General features: G+C 35.2%; 3 protein-coding genes across 3 annotated transcripts in view; 1 reads left to right on the top strand and 2 right to left on the bottom strand.

Annotated features, from left to right (window-relative positions):
• Positions 1-1,794, top strand: part of LOC132183335 (GDSL esterase/lipase At4g10955) — a 36,655-nt gene extending 34,861 nt beyond the window's left edge. Inside the window, exon 2 of the mRNA XM_059596747.1 lies at positions 684-1,794. Coding sequence (XP_059452730.1) covers positions 684-1,710 — 1,027 coding nt within the window. The 3' untranslated portion in view covers positions 1,711-1,794. The remainder of the gene's footprint in view (positions 1-683) is intronic.
• Positions 1,795-8,346: 6,552 nt separating this feature from the next.
• LOC132183334 (conserved oligomeric Golgi complex subunit 5-like) overlaps positions 8,347-16,712 on the bottom strand; it is a gene marked incomplete in the record, with an annotated part of 16,469 nt that continues 8,103 nt past the window's right edge. Inside the window, 2 exon segments of the mRNA XM_059596745.1 lie at positions 8,347-8,522; positions 8,649-9,731. Of these exon segments, the coding sequence (XP_059452728.1) occupies positions 8,790-9,731 (942 nt within the window).
• LOC132183333 (conserved oligomeric Golgi complex subunit 5-like) lies at positions 10,604-12,109 on the bottom strand. Its single transcript, XM_059596744.1, has 2 exons — positions 11,614-12,109; positions 10,604-10,720 (listed from the first exon to the last, which is right to left on the bottom strand). The coding sequence occupies exons 1-2, from the start codon at positions 12,073-12,075 to the stop codon at positions 10,619-10,621; spliced, it is 564 nt and encodes a 187-aa protein (XP_059452727.1). The 5' UTR covers positions 12,076-12,109; the 3' UTR covers positions 10,604-10,618.

Here is a 16,712-nt window from a genome sequence, read left to right as displayed (position 1 = left end):
GTAGTTCTTTGATCTATTTAGTCATTGACTCTATCATCCATTATGGTTAACTGGCTGTTCACCTTTGCGCTGTTATATAGTGTTGGAAAGTGGTATTTAAAACTGTCTTATTCCTCTGCTTTGTTTGTAATTGGCAAAGGTAAACTGAAAGAAATGTGCACTTTTGGAATGTGGTTGATGAAAAATGCTGTTTCCACTTTATTTATTTTCTAACTTTTATCAGACTAGCAATTGTATTGGAATTTCCATTTTTGTTCCTAGTTATTTTTGTTGAGAACTGTGTAGTGTGTACTTCATTGTAAAAATCTTTTCTATTTGATTATCACTGAATGAGTATCTGCATTTTCAACACATAGAAATGCCATTGAATTTCTTGTTACCTTATTATGTTTTAGAGCCTATTTGGGATTGCGTTGGGAAGTAAAAACTTCAATTTTAAGGTCAAAAAGAGCTTTTTAGAAAAAGCTTCAATTTTAAGTTTTTCCTCAAAGTGCGTTTTGACAATTTTTAGAGTAAAAAAGTCAAATGAGTACAATTGAAATTTTTTACCAAACATGCCAGCTTTTTGTTTGGCACAACTTTCTAGGTATTAAAAGTATTTTTTATCCTCCATAATGCAACCCCAAACAGGCTCTTAATTAATAAGTGGATGTCCATTTCTAATGAGTGAGTATTGTGCACAGGAAGGATGCGAATTACAAAAGAACTGTAATTGCCTGTTTCATACAAGCAGTGTACTTGCTTGAACTTGATAGACAAGAGAACAGAACTGAAGAAACTGCTCTTGCTCCAAAGTGGTGGCTGCCTTTCAAGTACAAGCTATCACAAACCTTAATTGATGAAAGAGATGGATCAATCTTTGGTGCAATATTAGAATGGGATAGATCTGCAGCATTGGCTGACTTAATACTTATGAGACCTAGTGGTGCTCCAAGGGCTGTTTTAGTACTTAGAGGAACATTGCTCAAAAGCCCGACAATCCGAAGGGACATTGAAGACGACCTCCGCTTTCTGGCTTGGGAGAGCTTGAAGGGCTCTGTCAGGTTTAAAGTAGCTTTGGAGGCACTCAAATCAGTTGCTGATAGATATGGAAGCAGCAATGTATGTATTGCAGGTCATTCCTTGGGGGCTGGGTTTTCTCTCCAAGTGGGAAAAGCATTAGCCAAAGAAGGGATATATGTGGAGACCCATTTATTCAATCCACCTTCTGTTTCACTAGCTATGAGCTTAAGAAACTTTGGAGAAAAGGCTGGATTTGCTTGGAAGAGATTTAAATCAATGCTTCCCACAAGTAGTGAAACTCTGGTTGTCAGCGATGAGGGCGAAAAGGGTTTTGGTGTAGGATTGAAGAATTGGGTTCCTCAATTATCTGGATTGAAGAATTCTGGTGTGGGGTTGGGAAAGTGGGTACCTCATTTGTATGTAAACAATAGTGATTATATCTGTTGCTCTTACACTGACCCTGATGGCACAGAAGGAGACAATGCCGGCAAGGAGAATGCAGGCCCTCCTACAAATGGGCAAGTAGCAGCAAAGCTGTTTGTGAAGTCCAAGGGGAGACAGAAGTTTCTTGAGGCTCATGGATTAGAGCAATGGTGGTCTGATGATTTGGAACTTCAACTGGCTGTCCATAATAGCAAGCTTATAAGCAGGCAGCTGAAATCCTTGTATAGCTTACCAGCATCACAACAAACACAGGGAAATCCTTGATAGCAAAGGGTGGCCACTGTTGTTTGTTAAGGAGAAATGCTACACGTACTTTCAAATGCTTACTCTCAAATACTTATTTTTTGATGTGATGAAATTTGCCATTAAATTTTGGACGGGTTAATCTGTATATGATATTTTAATGGTAACTTTTACTACCATGTCAAGAAATAAGCATTTGAGAGAGCATTTGAAAACACGGGTAGGATTTCAGCAAATAACTCATAAAATCCGGAAAATTCCATGCTTCGGGGGTGTGAACTTTGTTTGTATTTACGTTTCACACTGGCTTTTTTATTGTTTTCTTCTATGTGTTGACCAAATATTTAGTGCTCTCCCTTGGATATATAAAAATGCCGTTCTTTAATTTCCTTACAACGGCTAAATGCTGATAAAAACATTCATTGTAACAATGGATGGGATTAGCTTTTATTATTTTTAATTCTTAATTCATTGTAAATATTGACTTGGCAAAATCTCTCAAACCATTTAATTTAAAAAACAATGGATGGGATTTTAAGAAGAGCATTACAAGGTAAAGTATCCACCGCGCTCAACTACGCCCGTTTAATGGTCTATGGCCCAACATTGCCAGCACTCCATAGATCAACCGATGTCCTCAGGCAACTGCTGTCCACTGGCCACCTCCTCCAATAGCCGTCAACTAGCCAACCCAGTCCTCCTGCCATTGTTGTCCTCTAGCAATTAATCGTCGTTCATCGACCTTCATTCTCAGGTAGATGTCCTCCAATCACCACCATCTATCGGCAAGCATTCGAGCATGGCCTCCAGCAGCCTTCTACTAGAGCTCATAATCAAAATTTTCTTCGGGTCACAATGAATCTTTTCTCATTTGATCTCACATACATTTTTGCTCTTTTTATGCACAAGATGATGATCAGCTTCATCAATGGTTCCGAAGGCCAAGCCCATGCTCAGATTTTAGTGTCGTCCGCATAGGATCTAATTTCAACAATATATATATATATATATATATATATATATATATAAAACATACATATTCAATTCCCTTTCTTAGTTTTGAGAAGAAATGTTAGAATATTTCCTATATATTTTACTTTCTTTTTAGATTCATCATTGATTCTCTTCATTATTTAGTTTAGGTTATCTTATTTACCCACGACCTTTTTTCCTATAAATAGGAACAGCTTTTGTTTTATGTAGGATACATTAAGATGTAACCCTAACAATCTTCACGAGTCTCTTCTTTTTCTGCTTTCGCTGTCTTTCATATGTTGTATTATATATTTCTACATTGAGATACAGGTCAGTGTGTGTCAGTGTAGTCTGTTTAATAGATAAAGGGTACTCAGATGTTGCACACGTGGATTGAAGAGGGAGTGATCAATAAATAGGATTTAGGTGTATTAGACCAAAGCTAACTATTGCAGCAATACACATTATCGATGTGATATGTTTCTACAATGATATTTTTGAGTTTATTACAGCTGTAATAATTAGTTTTTAGGGTAAATAAGTAATAGTATAAAAGAAAAAGTTGTAGGAAAGTATAACAGAACTAACTATACCTTTTATATATATATATATAAAATAAAAACTAAAAACTATACTCAAGCTGGGATGGGCCGGTCACCTAATTACAACTGTTCTCAATGATCTTTGTTTTCTTGAAATAGTGTAGTATCTATCATAAAAGGAATATATTTAGTCCTAATCCAAAATATATATCATCTAGTTTATTATAAATATTCTGACACAGTGACACTGGTCCTAAAGGTTTTCATACTTCTTTCTCTTCAAACCACATACGCTATATGGCAGAGACGAAACTACATGCAGATGGGTCCCCTCAAATTTGAAATTTTTAATATGCTTTAAAATGTGAATTTGGACCAAAAGTTATAATTAGTTCGGCCCGGGCCCATTAAAAAGGCAGTCCAAAGTTTGGTCTTGGATGATAAAAAAGAGTTCAAAAATTTTAAGTTTTAATATGCTTTACATTTGTGTTACATGACTACGTATCATGTCGTGTAGGTGCGGAACAAGCATTTATTGTTTGGGGGGCAAAGTAAAAAATAAAAAAAATTTGAGAGGGCATATTCTAATTTTAAAAAAAATTTAAGAACATTTTTTAAAAATTTTGGGGAAACATGGGGCCTCGGCCTCTCTAGCCCCCACGTAGTTCCGCCCCTGAGCGGTTACATTTTTTTTTAGAAGCTGCACAACATGACAACTTCCTTGACCCATAAATTTCTTAGTGAACAATAAACTCAAGGCAAATTAGCATCCCTGAGAATTCAGAAACATGCATGATTCTGTCATACCATTTCAGAGAAACCATGGATCTCAAAGAGCATACGATATTTACACATTAATATGAATTTCTATTCTTAGGAATCTGAGAAGGAAGAATACATATAACACACACACACACACACACACATATATATATATATATATATATATATACATGATCTCATATTAGGCCGGATAACTCGTAGTCATATATGCTGATCTGAGCATAATCATGGTAGAAAGGAAATGGTTCCATTTCTAAAAGCCAGGACTCAAGATCCTGATAAGCCATCATATCCACTTGATCATGATCAAGATGATCAGGAGGAGGGTTCAGGGTTGAATGATCTTCAAAAGCTATTTGATGAGAAGAATCATCAGGAGATGCAAAGGAGGATGGTAATTCCATGCTGCTGCTTTCCTCCTTGGTGTGGTCTGTGATTGAAACATCCTCAACCACACGATGATGATGATGATCATGATCATGATCAGGTTTAATAGGGTGATGATGATGAGGTGATGATGAGGAAGTGAGATTGCCAGTGAGTTGTTGAACAAGCCTCTTGAAGCTTGAGGTGTCTGTGATGTAGACGTTTGGCCTTAAAACCTGTATCAAGCTGTGGAGTTGCTTCTCATTTCTTGATATTTTTACGGGTGATTGACTTATTTTCTTCCCCATGGTTTCAAAAGTAGTACAACTGGCGCCTAGGAACTGTCCACACTTCCCCACACCTTTCTTCTTCTCTTTAAGGTAAGTGAGGGGATTCCTAAAGATCTCCTATATATATATATATATATATTGTAATATTGAAGTAGATATGTTTGAGTTTGGTGGGAACAGAACAAATCAAAAGACATAAAGATGCTGAAAATGATGTTGATCGATTATACAGATTAAAAAGCATTATCAATAGGAATCCATATAGACCTACCAATCTTTCTATCTCTCAAGCTATATATGACCCATCAAGGGAAATTCTGAGGTTTGTATTTACATATATGGAAGATGTAGATGTTGGTCAATTCTAGAGGATGGTTTTTTCAGTTTATATATATATATATATATATAGGATGTAGAAGGGCATTGAGGGCACGCAGATAATTACTATTCAAATAAATTAAAATAACGTAACACGATTGCTTCTTCTCCTTCCTGCAGTGACATGCATGTTGACATGACAACGAAAGAATATAGTATTTAAACAAAAGGAGGAAGCTAAAGTGAATATATCAAACGCCATGTTACATGCAATAAGCTCTCACTCTATTGGTACATCTCTACCATGCATTTTGAATGACTTGGAGGGTCCACTCAGACGCCTCTATATTATTTAGGGTCTGTTTAGGTTTATGATTTGAAAACTCGATTTTTTAAAACATAGTTAAACGTTCGGTAAAATTGCAATTTAATCTTTAAAATCACCATAGTCATTTTTGCGTTTTCAAATTGTAAGTTTTTAAAAATGTATTGCCAAACGATATATTTTCTGTGATTTGGTTTAAAATTACACTTTTGATCATTCTTAACCTACAGAATGTGAAGATACAAAATATTGTGCGTAATGAACAAACGATGAGAGAGAACAAAAATAAACAATTAACGTGGTCAGGTTCTAATTAATGGTCTTCAACCACAATTTTTAAAGTCTGTTTAGGTTTATGATTTGAAAAACGTAATTTTTAAAAACATAATTAAATGTTTGTAAAAAATCGCAGTTAAATTACAAATTAGCCTTTAAAATCACCTCATTGATTGCAATACGTTTTCAAATTGTAAGTGTTTTTTAAAAATGCATTGCCAAACGATATATTTTTTGTGATTTGGTTTAAAATTGCATTTTTGATCATTCTTAACCTAAAGAATGCGAAGATACAAAATATTGTGCGTAATGAAGAAACAATGAGACAAAACAAAAATAAACAATTAACGTGGTCGGGTTCTAATTAATGGTCTTCAACCACAATCCAAAAGCTTATAATTCATGCGTAATGTCAATCAATCAAGAATTTTCTCACGTTGATATGATATAGGAAGAGAATAATTTCCAAGGAAAGAACATTTGTATTTAGTCAAACACACAACATAGAAAGTCAAATTTTCTCAACTCATATATACCTTAACTCGTGCATATACAATGTTGTCTGAAAATTCAGTCAAGACTAGAATTTAATTTGCTGGTTAAATGGATACTAGCGCATATGATTACACCTCCCTCTTTGTAGGTTTACGATTAAACTGAAAATAAAAAATATTACTAGTTATAATAATTGTTTGTTTAATTAATTAATTAGTCTGAAAATGATTTAATTAATTAATTAATTAATTAATTAAGAGAGTGTGTCACACAAGGCAGTATGAATCCGGTAGCCGCAATTGTCACATCAAAAAATCTAGAATTTTGGCGCTGGCTGTCGACACCCTCCCTGTTTCAAATCATAGTGTGCCACGTGGGGCACTATGATTTGGGTGATCTGGAGGCTAAGAAGTAAGAACCCTCGATGAATTTTGTCAACTAAAAAGTCAACTTCTGTTGACCGATGTGAGTGAGTAGAGAAGATTTTCCCAAAGAGAATTTTGGCAGAGATTAATTGTAGCTTTATGCTTGATAATTACTCATGGTAGATTTGATACACAACTTCAACTGGCAGTGAGGAATTCGAGCAGCAAGATTTTCGTCTTGGAATATATTCCTAATTGGACTTTTATTGATTGTTGGTTTTTGTTTGCTAAATTTGTTTTTTTTTTAGTAAGGATACGTTTGGCATTAGGATTTCATAGACAAGCAATTTAAAACCAAATTGTAGAAAATAAGTTGTTTGGGAATGAGTTTTTAAAATATTGTAATTTGAAAACGCAGAAAATTTGCCTTTTCAAATCACAAATAAGAATATGCTTTTTTAAAAATGCAGAATTTTAAAATGCTAAACTGCATGCGATTTTAAATGTCAAACTGCGATTTTCCCAAACATATAATTGCGTTTTTAAAAATCACGTTTTCAAATTGCACATTTTTAAATCGTTATTTTTAAATCATACTTTTTGAAATCACAAACCTAAATGGACCCTAAATAAAGAAAGGGTTGAAGGAATCAAAAAACCGAAAAGTGGGTAGTCTTCCTACAACAAATCCAAAATGAAAATTAATATACACATATATGTAACCTATTTTTGTTAATATATATATAAACCAACTTAACGACTTAAATCAAGTTTAGAGCACTAACAATAAACACCCTACAGCTTGTTCCCTCCCTTCATATAGGAAAAATTTCAAATAAAAAAACTATAAAAACGCACCTACAACAAACCCCCTAGAACTTCCCTAAACTATTGGGTAGCTACAGTGGCTTATTATAATCCTATGAAAACCATATATTCTCCCTTCCCTCTCCTCTCACATAATGAAATAATTGTCAAATGTATTTGAATAAGAAAACAAAAAATAATTTGATTCTCTAAAGATCGTTAGGTATATGTGCTAGTACTCTTATACAAGCTATGTTCACAAGTATAAACAAGAACTTGGCTCATTTATTAATCAAGCTCAAAATTTGTGTTTGCGATCAACTCATTTATTAAATAATCTAAGAATCTATCTGAGCTTAGTTTACAAGCCTTCTGCTGGGTGTTGATTGCTAATACCAAAATGAATCCCTCCAATGATCAATTAAAACCTCTGACATCGCTACTATAATGGATATAATACACCCAGATGTCCCTGAAACATCTGCTCTTCACTCCCTACAACATTTCTTAAATAATGCGTATAAGTTACTTGACTTTTACTATGTGTTCATGGCTCTAAATCATAGCCAATCGGCGAAACCTCAATAGCTGATTTGAAAAGAAGCAGTATAAGTCCTTTGCTAAATTACCATTTCTTCAAGAGAAATGTTAGGCTTACAGAAAAAGCTTTTACAAAGTGATGTAACACAACATGATTAAGTTTCACAAATTTTGAATTTATCTCATTCTCAATGATATTGTGCCACATGAGGCCCCACATCACTTTGTAAATGTTTTTTTTTATAATAGTTTTTGTAAGTAAAAATCATCATTGAATCAAAAATTCAATAGTGATCCATCCAAAATCTAATAGTGATTTTCACTACCACGTCGGAAGTGTGTAACATTACTCTTTTCAATTATCCTATTCATGAGCAGATGTGAGAAAATGATTTGCATCGGAAAATATAAAGCGAACTGATGCAGCAACATCCCACGATCAGAATGTTGAAGATGTTCGTTTTTATTTAAAAAAGAATGTCCTTAGTGTAACTATTACATGAGATCTGTCACAAAGTTTCTGTAATAGTATGATGATAAAAGAAACTGGTGAAATAGAAACAGGAAAAAAAAAATAAAGAACACTTTTATATTTTACACAAAAATTAGGGAACATTATGACCACAAATGGAAGGATGACATGTAGGTGAAACAATGAATACAATAACCAAAACTCGAAAAATATTCTAGACTAGATACAAATGAATTCTATGCAGCCATTCTGCGGATCCAGCCATCAAGTATGAACCTACTAAAAATAAAATAAAATAAAATACTTAATTAAGAATGGCAAAACAGAGTGCAAGTTATGCAGTAAAAGAAATCAAAATAAGAAACAAAAAAAAAAAACAGAAGGGGGGGCTAAAAATTTGTGTACCTCAAAGTTGCCACCTGAACCAGTATGGTCTTTTGTGAAGTTTCGGCAACAATTTCCAACTGCAACATCTAACCTAAAAGCAAAAACCTGGCGAACACCATTTCTGGTTTGAGAATGATTTTAAAATAGGTATACTGAATATCAAGGCTTTTGGGACGCTGGAGTATTCCTGGTCATAGACGATCCTAATCGAAGCATAAGAGGATATACAGGGCTAAACTCCTTGTCTCCTCTGACCCTAACATTTGCAGCATAATCATCCAGAGTTGCCTTGATACCTTTCCAGATCTGATCCTCACCTTGAGAATCTAGCCACAAGGAATACTGCAGAGGTGCAAGTTTGTTTCTTTGCAGTGGCGACTGCAATGCGTCAGGGCCTCTGGAGTAAAGATGGTGAAGTATTACACTTAGTGGCAAATCTTGAAGAAGAGGAGAATCTCCCAGTTGAGATGTTTCTAAGAAAATAAGGGGTCGGAATGCTCGAAGGGCTCGGTATGGTGCACCAAGTTGCTCCACTGGGAACAAATTCTGACCCACAGCTAACTCCAACTCAGCCATGTCTCTGGCCATCCTAAGCTTGCCTGATTCTGAAAGGGGTCTAACAAGAGAAGCATGCCTGATAAAGAATATTAGGACCCGTGAAGCCATATTCCTAACAAGGCGAGTGCAAATGGTTTCCGTCCCTACAGCCCTAGCATTTGTTGCGGAAGGCAGCAGCCTAGATAGGAACTCACTACGGAAGTGAAGAATGCACTTCTGCAACTCCTCCATGTAAGGTGATGCGCTGTTGTCCATTGCAGCATCCATTCCAAGCGCACCAAACTTTTGGTCATGAATTTGCAAGATGCAAGACTCAAGCCGTTCAAGCATTGCTTGGAATAAGGATGTCACCGAGTCACAGGCAACCCCATATACTGCACCTAACGAGGGAGACAACACATCTGCAGCAATGCTGGGAAGTCCTGTAACCATTGATGATATGCGTGTATGAATTTCTTGTAGATGTTGACATAATGTGAAGTTCTTGAGTTGGGCGGCAGTTGCTGGACCACTTACTTGACGCGCTTCAGGACCAGTGGATATCTGTCGGAATGTATTCATTTATGAACAAAATTCAGACACTATTGAAGTTGACTTATACACAAAGATGTTCTGCATAAGTTTCTAAAATTTCATATAACCAGTAAAATTTTCATATATCATTCACACACACACACACACAAAAATAAATAAATTATAGTCCTATGAGTTTATTTGTCAAAAACATAGTTCCATAGGAATGATGGGAGGGGGTCATGGATGGGATGTTAAAAAAAATATTTTAAAAATAAAGTTGAAATAAAATTAAATTTTTAGTTCCTTCCCGAACATGACCCATAAAAATTAAATTTCTAGTTCCTTCCCTGCATCACATCTCGATGTTTTTACTCCTCAATACACACAGATTTACACTAGTTTCTGGAGGGGGGGGTGGGTGGGGGGGGGTGAGGAGGGGTTATTTTGAAGAACATGAGCTACAAAATGATAGTTTTCAGTTTCACAGACTGTTTTGCCGTTTGACAGGATATTTAAGTGTATGCATCAAAAACAAAATGCTTTGAGCAGCTAAAAGTAATTGCACTTACAGGCAGGCAAATTATAAGATATCAGGTCATTGGTCTTTTCCATATGAACAACTCAGTGAATTCAATTAGCATGATGACAAAAGCAAAAACTTGAGTTAGCACATGATATTTCAAGTCAACATCTATAAATTGAAGAGCGGATATTCATATGGCAGCAATTAAAGAGCTACCAGATCACAAAATTAGTTCTTTTAATAAACATAAAAAATAATAAAATAATAATAATAAATTAAAAAAAAAAAAAAAAAAAAAGCTTGTAAATCAGGAAGACCAAAAAGAAAAATGAAACTTGTAATATAAAATTTCCAGCATGCACAACCTACTAGTATGCATAGGTGCATTATTTTAGCATGTCTTTTTTTTATATAAGTAATAAAATTTTATTGCCAAAATAATACAATCTAATACAGAGTGAGTGTACAAGAAAGTCCCATAACGACTTGCAATCTGAAATTCAAACAATCAATGAAATAAAAAAAAGAATTAGAATACAAAGCCGTAAGAGCAGACACCCCACCATGCAGTCCTCTCAAAAGAGTTTTTAAGAAATAAAACCATACGTTCCATCCCCTCAAAAGTCCAACTATTACCCTATTTCCAAGTAGTCCACGTAAGGCACAACAGAACAGCCACCTAAATATCAACATGATTATGCCAAACACACTTCTTTTTTAACACACAAATCCAAATATTTAGTGGCTCTTATCCTTGATGAATTCCCCAAATGAAAATGAAACATCAGGAATCCTACTTGTTGGGGGAGAGAAACACCAAGTAAGTCAACAAAGAGTAAATTAATATAAATATTAGGACACCACTTCTAACCTAAAAGCTTAAGCTAATGAACTTGAGTCCACTGATGTATATTAACTACTCTTTTTTTTTTATACTTTATCAATGTGGGACACAAACTTCACAAGTAGATGCACAACAAATCTCCCCTCACTTGTGAGTTTCTTCCACATTAACCCAAACTCCCCCTCGTACAAAGTGTTATGCGTACTACAAGAGAAATGACACTCTTTTTACCGGAGTCAAACCAAGACACTTGTATCAGCAGCAGCGTAAGCAAACCATAAGCTCTGACACTAATTGTTGGAGAGAGAAACACCAAGGGAGTCAACAAAGACTAAATTAATATACATATTAGGACACAACTTCTAACCGAAAAGCTTAAGCGAATGGACTTAGGTCTACTTATGTATATTAACTACTATTTTTCTTTATACTTTATCACTGTGAGACACAAAATTCACAAGTACATGCACAATACTACCCATTAGAAAAACATCTACTTCCATTAGTAATATCTGTTTTCCACAAGTAAACAAAAGAACTACCTGGTACTCAGCACGTTGTGCAAGCAGGATCAAAGCCTTGCCAATTTCATGCAAGACAAGAAGGGTCAAATGCCCGTCCAACTGAACAGCTTCGATCTCTTCCTGAATGCGTGATATAATCTTTGAGATCTGTTCTTTGGAGGGAACACTTCCACGGCTCGACACAGGAAATATGGAATTCACGAGATCCGATAGGCGACTCAAGCAAAGAGCCAAGAATGATGTCTGGAATATTTCAACAGCCGCAACCATTTGATCTCTGCCCTCTGAACTGATAGCTGGTAAAACGCCTTTGACGTCAGTATCATGCGAAATTCTTTCAAGAAGGTTCTCTATCATGGAGAAGAGTTTGGGATACCCCATAGTAAATATCTCTTTCACAAAACTTGATGCAGTGAAAGCAGACTTCATTTGGCTTGAAAAAGCCTTCACAATTGCCTCCCAGACTCGATCTGTTAACATGGAATCGCCTTCCTACACAAGTAACAGCTAATCTAAGCAAAAGGAAAGTAATTCATCCTGGAATTATAGAAAATTAATAGCAAGCAAAGAACTACACCAAGCACATTAACACTGTCAAATTACATTTCTTATGGAAGATCTTAGCACAAGTCAAAAAGGAACACCTCTCAGGCATGCAAAAGATCAAATCATATATCAGAAACCAAAACCCAAAATAGATATTACTACTTCAGAAGTTAGTTGTAGTTATATGGTGCATATGATCACTCCGAAAACGAAAAAATGAACAGAAATGAGAGACTAAGAACAAAAGACAGTTAATGACTGGTTTGACGTTCAGCAAAGCCAGGAACAAGATGAATTATCTTTAAAGGGAGTTGCCTCTTGATGGATGGGATCTATAGTCCACATAAGACAAAGAGGGACTGTGTTCAGATCATATTACTCTTATGCTGCCTGAGCATACCCTTTCCAACAGAAGTACAAATCAACAACCTTTTAGGACATACCTTTCCAAAAGAAGTACAAATCAAGAACCTTGCTAGGCATCAGACACTGAATCCCAAATAAAGAGAAGATAAAAGACCAAAATTCTCTTGCAATAGTACAGTGAAGTGGCAAGTGGTCAACTGACTCCCTATTTGATTTACACATTCAACACCATTCAACGAGTATAATAACCACTACATGATCTAAATATGGTAGAGAATTTCATAGATCCATAGATCAACAAACTGAACACGGAAAATTAACCAAACTGATCTGGTAGCAGTACAAAAATATAATAAACAATACAAAAATGTGTTACGTCAAAAGTTACATCATTGATGGTGTAACAGTACAAAAATCACCGGTATAACTGTGGTTAGGACTTAGAAATCTTCCAAATATCTAGGAGCTGGTGATTCGATTCTACTGCACCTTGCTCAAACTACTTTTCTAATTCCAGACCATATCCAACAATTGTCATGGATCATGCAACTTAGAAGCCTTAATCTTTTTTTTTTTTTTTTTTGATAAGTAATTTAGAAGCCTTAATCTTTTGATGTTTTATTCTCATAACTGATCTCTTTTCATTATTTGTCGTCCATTTTCTGCATCCCTATTACATGAAACTCTCCTTTCTCACTCCACATAAGTAACAGTTTATGATATCTAATTCTTTTTGCTTAGATAAATTTTGAGAGCTGTGGGGTGTAATTCAGATTATTATTTCATGTGTGATTTGTTAATAATTCTTAATGAGATGTGATGAGGGAATAAATAACATGGGGCCCAATTAACAAAAAGGCACACTCACTAGAAAGGTATAAAGCTTTACGAGTCGCCTGCCCTAAGACCGCTATATAGCACAGCTGCAAGCCCACCACATGGCAAGCAATCAAGCACTCCACTAGGGACCACCTCCACGGAGCCTCACATTAAAGTGTCATCATCCCTAGAAAACATGTCTTCCTATCCAACCCTAAAAACTATTTCCATTACATTTTTCTCTCAAAATACTTTACTAACTTAAGCATCGAAGGCTCCCCTCTGGGCCGGCATCACTCTGGTATACTTTCTCCTTGTTTTGCAGGAGACCATTGTCCAGTTCGGCCATGCAAAAATCTGCTTCAACAAGATGTGTTCCTAGTTCAACAATTCAATTTTAAAAAAAATAAAAAATAACAATAAAAAATAAAAGAAAAAGGTTTTGTGTCATGACTAGGTCTTAATTTATTTCAGTTTTGATTTATGCGATATAAAGATATATATTTTTTTTTTTTGATAAGTAATATTGTATATATCAAAAAAAGTGCAATGCGCGTCTAGGTACACAAAAAGTATACATAGGTAACCCAACTTAAAACCCAAAGACAAAACCCAAGAAGACCCAACCCAAAAACCCAACAAGTAGCCACAGCCACACGGTAAAACCAAAGAAAAAGACCCAAAGACTAAAGCCCACACTAGCCCAACACCAGCCCTAAAAACCCAAAGCCCCTAATGCACCTCTGGAGAAAAGGAAAGTGCGTTTTTTGTCCCAACACAACCCCTCCGGTGCTGGCACCTCTCTTGAGAAAGTCTCCCTCTAGCCTCATAATTGATGGAGCATTCTAAATTCTTGAGTTCCCTCTTTCCTTTTACCTTTGGGGTATAGGGCTCCCGCTCCTCTAACTGGATATCATCACGAAACATAATGAAATTGAAAGAATGATACACTGCTTGTTGGCAAACATGTATAGACCAGGTTCTAGTATATCCCGATTGAGTTTATATCCATTCCATTTACAGACATACACAATGTCTAAATTGTATAATTCCTCAACCAGGGGTAAATGATACATTTACCATTAATGTCTTTTCCCCCTCCCATAACATACATGGAAAAGGCAGTAGCATGTCAAACAAGAATTCTTACTAACTCTAATATAAACGCAAAATAGAGAGAGATTAGGAGATTATCTGAGACAACTTAACATGCTAGGTACTTTTTTCACTATTTCATTGCTGGATGCATTTGCAGCATACAAACTCAAGCTGTATGTATGCCTGAAGCCTATCCAATAACCATACCCTTCTCTTATCATATTGACACAAGAATTTCATGAACCTTGACATTTTTTTTTTTTGAAAAGTATGAACCTTGAGATTTATGCACCATGTTAAACTGATACACTCTCATATGAGATTGTAACTTTAATAACATTGCCAAAATAATGCCAGACAAAGTTGATAAAAAAAAGACAAGCTAGAGACACAGATTCTTAGCTAAAGAGCTTTCTGCTAACTATCCCATAACTGTTACTGAAGAAAAGAAAAAACAGTGGGGAAAAAAAAGGACTTGCAAGAAGCTTAAAACAGAAGTATGGGATATATAAGGTGATAAGCCGGAAGCTAACAGGAATGTAAAGAGAAGTACTGTACAGTGATAGGCTTACAAAATGTAAAAGAAAAATAAGAACAAAAGAAACACTAACAAAATTTGCTTGAAAGCCCTAAAAGCAAACAAACAGATATTAATATGCCGCAAACTTTTGCTAAAAAACCAAAAAAGAAACAGAAAATGTAAATAAGAGTGGATACAAAGAGGGTACACAACTAATTGTCTAGCACACTTGCACGCAGTTCACAATGGAAATTTATACTAAATAATTTTTCTTCCGAATTATAACTTTTGCTTGCATGAAATTTAAAAACAGCTTCTAGAAGACAGTCCCAAAAGGCTCCTTGAAAAATACAGATCTACAGCCTATATTGAACACTAAATCCTGCAAATCCAAATGTTAATTAATTCCAAGAAGGAACTCCTGCCAAGAAATTTTCATGTCCAAGATTCCTTCAAACTGTCAAAACATCAACTAGCCCTGCATTATTCTCCTCTACATGAAGAGCCTGAGAGTTGATGCAAAGAAAAACAACTCCTCAATGAGTTCCAAGAAGGAAGAGTACACGGAATGGACTTAGACCCCATTGCCGATGACACTAATTCTAGTATCTTCTCTTTTACCATATTTACTTCCACATCCTTGACCTAATTAGGACGAGCAACTGGCAGACCAGCAGTTACATGCTATTGGATGTGTTAAAACATATACTGCCTTTATGGAGTAGCTGCAAGAATAAAGATAGCAGATGGCCATCAATTAGCTAAACACAAACATCTTCCAGCTTCACCTTTCCAAAGAGTAATCAGGGGCAGAGCCACATACATTTGAGTGGGGGCAATTGCCACCACTGAAATATTAGAAAAACCTACATTAGTTAAAATTTTTAGAAAAGTTCAGGCATTTATCTAATTGTACCCACTAAGATAAGATATCAAGTTAAGGATTTTTTATTTACATAAAACTTGATATTGTAATTAATTGAAGAGTCCAATAACTTTCTTTTCAATCAAACTATACAATCAATTGAATAGTTTTTCAAAAACTTGTACTTGAATTGAGTCAAATGCTTGGTTTTTATATGCAATGGGAGTTGTTCCGTAGTTTAGGATTTAAATTCATTATTTTTAATGGATTAAAATTATTTTTGTGGTATGATAGAGTGGAATCGATTTCTTAGAATATTTCTTATACGGTAATTTATAGTTAAATTAATTTCTTAGCTGAAAATGTGCATTAGATCATAAATTTCACATGTGAGTCAAATTAACTTTCTAACTCAATTACTCTATCATGCTTCCAAATATCTAAACTCACTAACTCAATTAGAGAGTATTGTTTATTTATTTTATTTTATTTTAAAATGACATTTGAGAAACAATTATAGTGTTACCATGATAACAACTTTTAACCATATCTTTTGAAAATTCTTTATGCCCCCCTCTTTACCATAATAACAACTACCACTGAGAGTACTTAACACCTTCACGGCTAGCAAGCCAAACAAAACTAAAAGGATAGGAGAAATATACAGACAAACAAACACACACAACCACCTTCCTCTGAACTGATTTCACCAAAGGAAGAGTCTGACTTAATGCCTTGTCAATAAGTCCAACTAATGAAAGATAACGGATCCCCTTGCATAATGCCACTAGAACTCTCAAGGATTCCAACATGTCAGTTATCAAGCCCAAAAAAGAAAAAGAAAAAAATTAAGGAAATATACAACACTTAATTCACCTCATCTTAAGCCCCACCGTGCCCATT

This window comes from Corylus avellana, chromosome ca5, assembly GCF_901000735.1.
Source record: "Corylus avellana chromosome ca5, CavTom2PMs-1.0".
Classification (NCBI taxonomy): domain Eukaryota; kingdom Viridiplantae; phylum Streptophyta; class Magnoliopsida; order Fagales; family Betulaceae; genus Corylus; species Corylus avellana.
The sequence above is the reverse complement of the archived record's forward strand: the minus strand, read 5'-3'. Positions and strand labels throughout refer to the sequence as shown.